At 39.2% G+C, this 12,138-nt stretch overlaps 1 protein-coding gene across 11 annotated transcripts in view; it reads right to left on the reverse strand.

Annotated features, from left to right (window-relative positions):
* Positions 1-12,138, reverse strand: part of ESRRG (estrogen related receptor gamma) — a 578,835-nt gene that overhangs the window by 209,975 nt on the left and 356,722 nt on the right. Inside the window, exon 1 of one of the 11 annotated variants that reach the window (XM_048494336.1) lies at positions 432-488. The exons of the other annotated variants lie outside the window; for them this stretch is intronic. Within the exon in view, the coding sequence (XP_048350293.1) occupies positions 432-433 (2 nt within the window). The 5' untranslated portion in view covers positions 434-488. Of the gene's footprint in view, positions 1-431; positions 489-12,138 lie in introns of those variants that run through there. 11 annotated transcript variants of the gene reach the window in all.

Here is a 12,138-nt window from a genome sequence, read left to right on the forward strand (position 1 = left end):
TCCCCCTAACAACTGCAATTTTTTTGCTATGTCTGCACCAATGCCCCCCAAAATAAAAGTAACAAAACAGCCAGTGGCAGAAACAACTACCGCCAACACAGAGTAATGTGTGAGCAATGTGTAGCTGTGAATAGCCTAAAGCTTTATGTATTTTTAAGACCAACAATCTTCAACAAAAGAGACATGACACAAAGGAAAAAATACAGTTTGAAAGTGATCAGCAATATGCATACTACAAACAGAAAGACTAAATTGAAATGCACAAAAAACAAAAAGTTAAAGGCAATTGTAAAACTGCCAATTAAATATTCAATTACATTTAATCTAGGGGAGACACTTTCATTTCTGTTATGATGTGATTTCCAAATTTCAGGATCATCTACTGAAAAATGTTCAGTGCAAAGAATGAGAAAAATGAAGAGTTTGCTTACATGAGAATGTCTTTGCTCAAGATGACAGGTGCAGTCCAACCTTCCACAGTTTGGATTCCTAGACTAAAAAAATCTACAATCAAGGAAAGAGCACATCTGGTGACATTCAGATGGACTTCTGACCTGAGCCTAAAGTAATCACACTACTGTATGAAGACTTTTTGCCTAGTATCTGTATTTACAGGGCAATATGAGAACTGTGCTGAGAATAAGAAAGGAAGCAAAGGATCATCATACTTTGTCATATTTACTATATTTAAAAAAATTAAATCTGTTGCAGTCATAGAGAGGCCAGAGGTAAGAATTAATACAGCAGAAATTATCCTTGGAGGACAGGTTTATATCTAGCTGCCCAGGATCTGTAAGAGAGTAGGAGAATCCAAATCTCAGTGCATTTTTGATGCTGTAAACCAACAGCCCAGTTGTCATTCTTGTTCCTGCCACAGCAAATAGCTGCTGATGGTAGTCAGAATGAAGAAGACAAAGTACTTTTACAGCTTTTATAGAAGTTAAGAAGATTTTATAGAGAGATGTGGAGCATAGATGTATGACATCATAGAATAGAATACTCCTGCATATTTGCACAAAAATACATGGAGGACTCTCTATTCTTGAAATTTGCATATAGGGTTTCTCAGAACCATCTGGATGGCACTGTTGAATACAGAGTGCTACAACAGACCTTGGCCTGATCCAACTAGGCAATTCTTATGTTGCTATTTTGTTAACATCATCGCTCAAAAAGCCAATGTGACATAAATGATACAGTAGAAGGAACCAATAGTCATGCTGAAAGAGAACTGGTATTTTTTGGTAAAGAAAGTAAAATCCACCATCTTAGTATATTCACTATGAAAGTCACAAATAATTGTTCTCAGAATCAATATGCATGCTGCCTTAACACAAGTGGAATTCCTATTTCATCAGACAATTCAACTCAGAAGCAGTTACACAAATGAAGCAAGTTTCAGTGTATTATCATCATCATCATCATCATCATCATCATCATCATCACAATTTTACCCCAACTTCTATCCTTCTCAGGGCAAAACAAAAATGTGTAATTATAATAATTAAAAATTTAAAACAGCACATTAAAACATAGGGCAGGGAAGGGGGATCACTAAAGGAATGCCAGTCAAAACAAAATAAGTTTTTACTTGCTGGTGGAAGATGACAACACAAGACAGGCAAGTCTTTCTAGGGAAACTGTTCCAGAGTTTTGGAGCCATGACTAAGAAGGCCCTCACACACCCACACCCACACCCACACACCCCTAAACTCAGTAGACAGGACACCCAAAGCAGGGGCTCAAGAGTTGACTGTTGATATCAAATAGATTCATAAACGAGTAAGCAGACCCTTCAGGTATGCTGGTTTGAAGCCATATAGTGTTTTAAAGGCCATAGCCAGAACCTTGAATTGGCCTGGGATCAAACAGGGAGCCAGCGTAGATGGGCAAAGTCTGCAGTGATACGGTCCCTAAGGCTCATTCCAGTCAACATCCTGGTTACAGCATTCTGCACCAGATAAAGTTTTCATAGGGATGCCAGCCTCCAGGTAGAACCTAGAGATCTCCCAGAACTTCAGCTCACCCCCAGACTGTAGTGATCAATCCCCCAGAGAAAATGAATGGGGTTTTTTTGGAGTGTGGACTCTGTAGCATTGTACCCCACTGAGTTTCCTGTCCTTCCCAGGTTTAATCCTAAAATCTGCAGGAGTTTCCCAACCTGGATCTGGCAATCTTACACACACACCCCCTAATCACTTGTTGGTGGCCAGGGGGACCTGACAACCCTAGTTTCCAAACACTGTTCAAGGGAAGCAGTAATCTAATCTAGATGTACCCAGGGCATGCACCACAGTAGTCAGATCTTTTCTGCCCAGACCACAGATAGCTAATCGGATGAAGCTGGTAAAAGGCATTTTTGGCAACAACTGCCTTTTATTTATCTAGCAGCAGGCCTGGGATTAAGAGCATCACCAGACTATGAACTATTCCTTTAAGGATAGTACATCTCCATCCAAAACAGGTGACACGTTAAATCCTGGGTCACATCTGTAATCTGAAGCCAAGTGGCCCCCTTCAAAGTCCAGTGACTTCAGTTGCTCTAAAAGTTTTTTGCTGTAATTATACTGTGAACTAACATATATCAGAGCTAGTTTATATAAAGATACAATCTATCTATTTGAACCTTTTCACCTTTTTGCACATTTTAGCAAATGTGCTGACAGAACCTAAGAAAAACATGAACCTTTGGCTTTTCACAGCTACACATTGTTCACATATTGCTATGTGCATTTCAGAGCTATTTGTGCCATTGGCCTTATGTGCCACAGCTTGTGCCTTCAGATTCACAGAGCAAAGGTCAGGAAGAAGTGGGCATACATGGCTTTCTCTTTTTCACTGTGGTGCTAATAAAGCAAATGTATTCGCAGAATAAGCATTTTTATGAATTTCCAAGACAGTCCTTCATTCCAAAATTTTTAAAAAGTCCACCCTTGTCCCTTGTGGAAGTTAAGGCTGCTTACAATATAAATAAAATTTATGAAAAACACAACAAACGCAACATAATGTCCCCCATTAATAACGTTAAATAAATATACCATTTTTATATGCCCTCTTGGACTACATCTCTCAAACAACATGCTTGATGTTCATAGGTTTTTTGCCTGCGGATAGTGTAAAGTCAGAATAGCAAATGAATCTCTACAGCCTGTGTGCTGCAAAAATCAGCTGTAATATAATGCAGCTATTTTAACTATATCAGGATTTATTTATACCTTGCCTTTCTCCCAAAAGGGACCCACAATGGCTTACATAGTTTGTCTCTCCTCCACATTATCCTTACAACAAGCCTTAAAGTAAGTTGTGAGTATATGACTGGCCCACGCTCACCCAGAAAACTCCCTGGCAGCACTGAGATTCAAACCAGGGTCTCACAGGTCCTAATCCAACACTACACCAAACTGTCTTTGATATCTCTTTGTAAATCCAAATATTAGCTGAAGCCTACTTGGTTCTATACAAGGTTTCTGTGTAAGTAACAGAATAAGAAGCAAATGGAATGAGCATCTGAGGAATTAACCAGGCTGGCAAACACTTGCTTCATCAATAAATTGCCTGTAAATCTCATTGATTTCAGTTTAAGAACAAAATACTCTAAGCTGAAGGTGTCCAGAACATTAGCAAGGAGAAAGAATGATCCCCAAATTCCCAGCAGTTGGCACTATGGTGCAATAGGTTATATTAATGTACCAGAGAAAATCACGTAAGAATGGGGAAAGATTAGCAAATGGAGCAAATGGATGAAGTCTTCTGAATTTCCAGATTCATTGCTGGGAAGAGCAAGGGGGTAGGGAGAGATGACGGTCACAGTCTACTAGGAAGTTTGCCCATGCAAGAACAATTGAAATTAAATGGTAGAGCTTTGGTACAGCTCCCATTCAAGTATTACTTCAATATTGATAGTACTCAAGAACTTCCAAGTGGATTGTGCCCTAAATATAAAGATGCCGGAATCAAAGAAAACAAAGCAACAAACAACAACTGTTTTTCCAACAGAAAGAGCTGTTGGAATTTTGCTGAACAATAGAAAAATCCCTTAGATGACAAATTGTGTTTTTGGAATGAGTGAAATGGTTTTTGGGTTAAGGTTTTACAGTGCAATCGTATTGTAAATTATTCTAGTCTAAGTCCACTGAAGTCAGTGGGCTTAAACTGGAGTAACTCGCCACAGGGCTGTACTGTTACTCACTCAGGATATGGTGTGGAAAATTTTATGGTAGAACAGGATGCAGCATTTTGCAGCATGATGTTTCTAGTATTGTGTATATTTGAAGTTTTGCTTGTAGAAACTAAAGTATTTCTTTTTAAATTTTAGAAATATGCCAAATAGAACAATCATCAACTTATAAATGGTTCACTTTGTTATAATAAATTAGCTCATGGTTGATAATAAATATGGCACATTTCTCCAAAATTTACATCCCACCCCTCCAAAATCAGAAAAAAAAACTTAATAAAAATAAATTTTGGCTTCAGAATTTCCAGATACATTACATCCCTAACCTTAATATAGGAAATAATTGCAACTTGAAGATGAAATCTTCTTTAACCATCAGCTACATACATCTCCAAAAACTCAAGCAATAAAAATTAGATAACTCTACTAACATAAATCCCCCACCCCCCAGCCTCAGTTTGGACCCTTAACTGGGAAAGGAACATCAAGGTCAGAGTTAGGCCATACAATATGGCCGCTTCTTATTTTATTGCACGGCTATATCAAACATGCCATCAAAACCAAAATGGAATATTTTCTAAAGCATCTGTCATAGGAGAACAAATAAACGATAGCCAAATGATGATGTGTGATTGGTTGACTCTGCATTACGGAGGGATTGCTAGTCTAAAGGTTTTTATTAAATATGAAAGCTTTAGATTTATGTTGCAGGTGATAAGGCCAAGAATGCTGTAAAAGTGAAAAAATATGGCAACAGTATGCAGTACATCACTGGCGAGATAATTATTTATATAAAAAGTTGGCATTCTTAGACTTCCAATACATAGCAGATGAAATTCATATATTCAAAGGAGACATAATAATAACCTGTCAGCTGGTGGTGATGGATATGTTTTTAATCCAAATGGCCACAATCTTCAGCCTACCTGTCACAAAGGGACAGGAAAAATTGGAATTTTCCTTTCATAATTCTTAAAGTTGAAAGAGAAAAACCTAGAAGCATGATAAGTAGCTCATTCCAGTGGACAGATGGACAGGCATACTATAAAATGAGTAGCACCATACCTTCACTTATGCCGCTTCCCCTCGTTACACTTTGAAACCCTAAGACAGGAATACCATCACACCAGTATTAATGTAAAATCCCCAAATTCTAAATTGACTTTAAAAAAATGTAGTTAAATCTCTGTAGTGACAGAAAACAAACCTGAAGAAGCAAGCAAGAAACACACGCTTTTCAGATGCCTGTTAATACTAGCAACGCTTGCCTTTCATGATTTCCTTTGAGGCATTCATTTCTAATTGCAATGAGAATGATCTGGTAGTTATTTAATTTATACACATTTGCCCATTCAATGTGTGCTATAATTTAATAAACATATAATTCATAACCAGTCTAAGAAAAGACAATGAATTGTTTCATTAGCTTTCCCTCACATATCCCCCAATGCCGTTCATCACCTCACCTTTTTCTCCTTCTGAGAAGGATCTGTACAGATAAGGAAAACATAGGAAGTTTTTTTTCTGTCTGAAAACCTAAATAGGTTTAGCAAAAATATGGACAGGCAGATCTATTATAACTTTTGAAAATATTTATTTTCCTCCATTAATATTATAGAAGCTTCATTATATAATTAGCAACTTAAAGTAACAATATGATCTCTCGGCAAATTAATTACTTTCAAGTCATCTGATCATACAAATAAAATTTGTCAAGAGGAAGAATAAAATCAGCTCATTCCCTTAATTTAACAAATCTCCTCACTATTCAAAAAGAGCTGAAATCACTTCAGTGTAACCGATCTTTTGAGGAACTCATCTGAAACAGATTAAGTGATATTTTTCTAAAAAGGATTTGCTGCATGCACCTTCCCCAAGCCTTTCCAATGATGCAATTATTCAAGCGTTCTAAAAGCACGTGGTATTCTTACTGCACTGCACATGTTGTCTGCCTGCTGGGGAAAACCTTCCCAACTTTCAAAAAAAAGGCAGCTCAACAGCAATTAAGAGCCTCACACCTCACAATACTAGTTGAAACTCTAATTCCTTCAACTGACCTTTACAGAATTTGCAACAGGCAAGAAAAAATGTTTATGGATACTTATCTTTCTTACGTCCCTCTGCAGTCAGTCGCACAATACTACAGTTTAACTGGTCTCACAGCTGGACAAAACCGCTTCATTTACTGAACTTTTCCCTATACTCCTCACTAATTTTTGAAAATGAATTTGGCAATTACGAAAAGTAAGGGACTGGCAACATTAGAGATGCAATATTCTGAAGGCAGCGAAGTGGGTGCTATTCAAGCCTGCCCAAACTAATTCTTAATATGACTCATTTCTCACGCTGGAACTCTGTAGCAAATGTGTCATTTGAGGTAATACAATCATTTAGTTTCGCAGAGAAATGAACTTCACTCCTAACAATCTCCTTCTGTCTCACTGTGTCCTGTCTTTGCTCAAAAAGGACAACTAATCCAGAAAAGGACAAGAAGCCACACTATGAGTAAAGGAGTTGGATGGATATAACTCAATCTCACCTCATTCTCCCCCATACAGCAGCCCCCAAACCCACCTGTCTTTTATCAGTGCAGGTCCCAAAATCCTCAGCATAGTCTTTTGGATGATCAAAAGGGATCCCTTCCTTTTTCATCAGCAGAAAAGCTGGTTGGCTCCAGCCCTGAATCTCTATTGAACTTGATCTTAATTTGCCAAGTGCAACCACTATTTGCACTTCCAAAAGCATTGCTTGAGACCCATAGATAAATAATTCTTGCCTCTTGGAGTATACTTTTCTGTAGAAAGTCAAGTTTAACAGCTTTGCTTCCAAAATATCCTGCAAAAGTTAATCCAATCCAAACATTTAGACAGCCTTTTTTACTCATCTGCCCTTCCTGAGACAGGTTTTGAGGGCTGTGAATCCAAGGAAGGCTGTTGGATCGGATGGCATTCCTGGTCAGGTGTTAAAGGGCTGCACTAACCAACTGGCTGGTGTTTTTACTGGGACCTTTAATCGATCTTTATCCCAGTCCACCATTCCATCTTGTTTGAAGGCTTCCATCATTGTTCCACTACCAAAGAGGTTTCCTGCTGACAATCTTCAGGATTATAGACCAGTGTCACTCATCCCCATCATCATTAAGTGTTTTGAAACACTGGTCCACAGGCATATTAGTTCTTGCCTTCCAGATACATTTGATAAACATCAGTTTGCATGTAGGACTAATAGATCTACGGAGGACGCCATTGCCATTAGTCTCTACACTGCTTTGACGCATCTGGAACAACAGGGGAATTATGTGTGAATGCTCTTTGCGGACTTTAGTTCCGCGTTTAATACAATCTTACCACAAAGACTGGTGACAAAACTTGTGGATCTTGGACTCTCACATTCAATCTGTTTGTGGATTAGGGACTTCTTGTCTGGACGTTCCCAGAGGGTTAGACTGGGAAATTGGGTTTCCTCAGTTCTTACTCTAAATATGGGAAACCCACAGGGCTGTGTGTTGAGTCCTTTATTGTTCACCCTTTATACATATGATTGTACTCCTGTCTATCATAATAACACCATTATCAAATTTTCCGATGACACAACGGTGGTGGGGCTCATCTCTGGAGGGGATGAGTCTGCCTATCGGAGTGAGGTTGCTCTCATGGTGCAGGGAAAATAACCTGGTTCTTAATACTAACAAGACAAAGGAGCTTATAGTGGACTATAGAAGGAATAGCTCAGAAATTCAGCCCTTGACTATAAATGGAGATCAGGTAAAGCGGGTGGCTAGTTTTAAATTTCTGGGCGTTATGATTAAAGAGGACTTGACCTGGAGCGTACAGACTGCCGCGGTGGTTAAGAAGGCCCAGCAAAGACTGTACTATCTGAGACTTTTAAGGAAACAACAACTGAATGGAAAACTCCCTCGGTGTCCTTACCGCTAAAAGCCAGGCTATAGAGAGTGTCTTTGAACCTACTGCATCTGTGTCTGGTTCTCCAGTTGCACAGTGGCAGATAGGAAGGCGCCCCAAAGGGTGATCACTACTGCACAGAGAATTATCGGGCTGCTCCTCTCCTCCTCCTTGGAATAACTCTCTATAATTCCCCGAAGCTTCCAAAGAAAGCCCAAAATATTCTGAGAGACCCGCCTTCATCCAGCACACTCTCTCTTTTTTTGAACTGTTACCATCCGGCAGACGATACAGGTCTATCAAAACTAGGACAAAGAGGCTTAGAGACAGCTTCTACTCTAGAGCTGTGGCTATGCTAAACTCCGCGGCTTCGTGTTGATGTGTTTGGGGCTGTGTAGGGATGGGTGGAGGAAGGGGAAAGTAAGGATGGGGTATGAGTCTGAAATTGTGTGCATCGAGGAATGCTGCTGTAAATTTCGTTGTGCGTGCACAATGACAATAAATGCTTATGCTTCCCCAACCCAATAAAAACCTCATTTATATCTCTAAATATTAGCTAACAAATAAAAAAAAGAATGCCACTTGTAATGTGGTATGAAATAATGGAGCATTTTGTACAATGTTATCATGTAGTGGAATGGTTGCAGCTTTATACTTGTAGAATTAATAAATAATGCTATAAACATCCACATTAATGGTATCAGATATCAAAATTAAAAGCTAGCTGTTAAGTCATATAATTCTAAATGGCTGCTTTTGTTTATAAATTGTTGATAAATGAAGCACTAAGTAAAACATTATTCACATCTCTAACAGACTTTAAGAAGATAATAATGTTTATTGGCTAGAGCCATGTAGTAATATAGGCTAGAGCCACGTAGTAATAAAATATTATGTAGTGACTTGTGATTGGTTTCTGAGCTAAACTGCATCACAGTTGACACACAAATTCCTTTACTTTATTTCCCTCATTTTTATCAGGTATATGCAAGTGCATTTGCTTATATATGTTCCTTGCTTCACTCTCCTTCCAACCATATTTTTTTACACTTGGGAATGAAAACAGGAACCTCTTTATGTTGCTAATTCTACAAAGCATCATAAATAGCGCTATATTATTTATTTTGCACTAGTAGATTGTTACTTGGAAGTAAGGGATTTTTTAGCATTCACTAGTTTCTGTGCAGAGGAGAGCTGAAACTACTTCTGCATGGAAACTGCCCAAAATTATATTAGGCATGGTGGTTCTTCATGCAGGTTAACACTATCACCACCCCCACCCTGGGCAATTTGGCTTATCTTAATTCTGCCATAAGCCACTTACAGAAATGTTTGCCTGTGGTATGGACACAAATGATGCGGCAATTCATACGGTGAGCAGGTATACCAAAATTGCTCCCAACATCAAGTTGCTACCACACTGAAGCAACTGTAGATCAAGAAGTAAACTTAAGCCCCTTAATCTAATTGATTTCTGCAAAATTCTGCAAAATTCTCTCTTGCACAGTATTTATCTCCAGTGCCTTAAGTGTCGAAGTGCTCTTGAAATCTTGGTTCAGTTAAAAAAATACTATATGTCTCACCAAAAGAAAAAAAACAAAATTGTAACTTCATTCACCACATGATGGATTGTCATTGATGATCCAGCATGTGGTGAATCAAGTTACAATTTTGTGTTTTTTTTTTCCTTTTGGTGAGGCAGAGTATAGGGAAATGGTATTCTGCCTTCTCCCTACACTCAAGGCAGTTCTCGTTGCAATAAACAAACGAATAAATACAATAACATTTCACAATGCAATTAAAGTAGCAATATTTATTATAATAGTAAAACAGCAAACTTTTAGAGTCATCTGTCATGGCACACAACACCGCTTGTCAGTTTAGTAGCTTGTTTCAGAAGAATGATTTTACAGAATCAATGGAAGGTGAATAATGAGGTTGCCTTTCCTACCACTGTTGGAAAATTAGTTCCACAAGTTAAAAGCACTCACTGAAAAAGGTGCCAACATCAAAGTCCCAGTAATTACTCTTGAGTATATCTCAGTAGGTATCCGGAAACTTTTAATTTTTTAAAATTTGCTTTATTATGTCTATGCCAGGGGTCTGCAACCTGTGGCTCTCCAGATGTTCATGGACTACAAATCCCATCAGCCCCTGCCAGCATGGTCAATTGGAGAGCCACAGGTTGCAGACCCCTGGTCTATGCCATTCTCCTACTTGGATCACTAAATGACATGTACCCAACCACCCACAGACTGTGCAGAGCAGCACTCTCCAGTTTCCCCTGCCTGCTGTGGCCCACAGAGCCCCTGAAATTTGTTCCTAGCAGAAACTCAGCATGGCGGGAGAATGGAAATCAACAGAAATTGTAAATCCCTCTTCTGCAAATTACTGGAGGAACTTTTGGAGTGAATACATGTCATCCTCTGCAAGAGTCACTACTAGGCTGCAGAGTGACACCCCAGGGACAGAGATGGTCCTGATTGCTTTTTTGTTTTTGTATTGATGACTCATGGAGCAAACAAGCAGCCAGGACCATTACAGCATCAACATAAATGATAGAAAATCAAACATCCTGTTAATTAACTGGGTTATGTTAACACTAGCATGGTAAAATCTCACTGACTGGGTTGGAACCATCTCGGTATAGATTGTGGATTTCCCCCTGCTCCCCTCTCTCCATCTGTTCATTTCAAACCCAGGAAAGTTGATTCTCAAAGTTGCAGGCTTCCCTGCAGGCCAGCTGACACACATGGTAAAGCAGTTGAGTTGAGGATGGTAAGTAGTTTAAATCATTTTCTTACTCTTCCATCATTGTTGATTTTGCCCTTTTCTCTTTCCTTGGGACCGCTCCCTGCCCCATGTGGCTATTAGTCCACAGGGATCCTGCGACCCTGGAAATCCATCTTTCCAGAGCTAGAAATGACTGCTGGGCAGGGAAGACAAAGTCAGCACCTTCTGCCAACAGATCACTGGATCCATCCTAATATAATGAAGGAACAAAACAAATTATCTTGGGAATAATCTCATTCTGTTCAATGGGACCAAACTTTCTTTCCACCTGCAACAGACCCTTTAAAGAATCATTTCATTCTCAATTTTAGAGTTTCCCTGATCTTTTTTCAGCTTTAAAATGACAGAATGGGAAGTGCTTACAGACATTTGTAATGACTGTCTGATGGTTTTTCTCCCCATCCCACAGATCAACACACTAACCTTTTCCTTCCTGGTGTGATTCTGTGCATCATTCCCTGTCCCCCATTTATACTATCCACTTTATTATACAGTTAAGACAACTCTTTCAGCAGTACAATAATTTAAAACAAATCTACATTTTCCAGACCTGCCTTCCTCATTCTCCTCTCCCAGGGGCTGACATGAGAGTGCCAGAGCTTGATTTTATACAGAGGCTGAGGATGAGCAAGTGTGGAAATACAGGCAAGGAAAGTTTCAGCAGCAGCACAACAGGATGTCACTATTAAGCAATGGGGAAGAGAGATGAAATCAAGATTCAGACCTTCTCTTCCACTTCCAGCGTATCCATGACCCACTTTTTCCCCACCTAAGCCACTGTAGCTATTCTGAGAAGAAGCAAAAACATATTATTTTGCTTTGCTTATAGTAATTATTAGAAAAAAGCCCAGCATGAACACATGCTGCTATATACTATCAGTACCACTGGTCCATCAGAATCAGTTTTGTCTACTCAAACTGCAAGCAGCTCTCCAGGGTCTCAGGAGGAAGCCTTACTCATCACCTGCTACACAATCCTTTTCCTCTAGAGTTACCAGGGTTTGAACTTGTGACCTCCTCTGTACCAATAAGTTGCAATACCACTGAGCCACGTTTCATTTAAGGGGAGCCATTGCAAAGTCTTACCAATTACCAAATACCAGGTGAATCAACATTGCTTTCTAGCCCACACTGACCTGCACTGCAGACTGGCAAATCAATCATGATTCATCTGGTGGGTGACTAGTCAGACAATAGGTAATTGTTTCCTTACACACACACACACACACACACACACACACACACACACACACACACACACACACA

This window comes from Sphaerodactylus townsendi, linkage group LG01, assembly GCF_021028975.2.
Source record: "Sphaerodactylus townsendi isolate TG3544 linkage group LG01, MPM_Stown_v2.3, whole genome shotgun sequence".
Classification (NCBI taxonomy): Eukaryota; Metazoa; Chordata; class Lepidosauria; order Squamata; family Sphaerodactylidae; genus Sphaerodactylus; species Sphaerodactylus townsendi.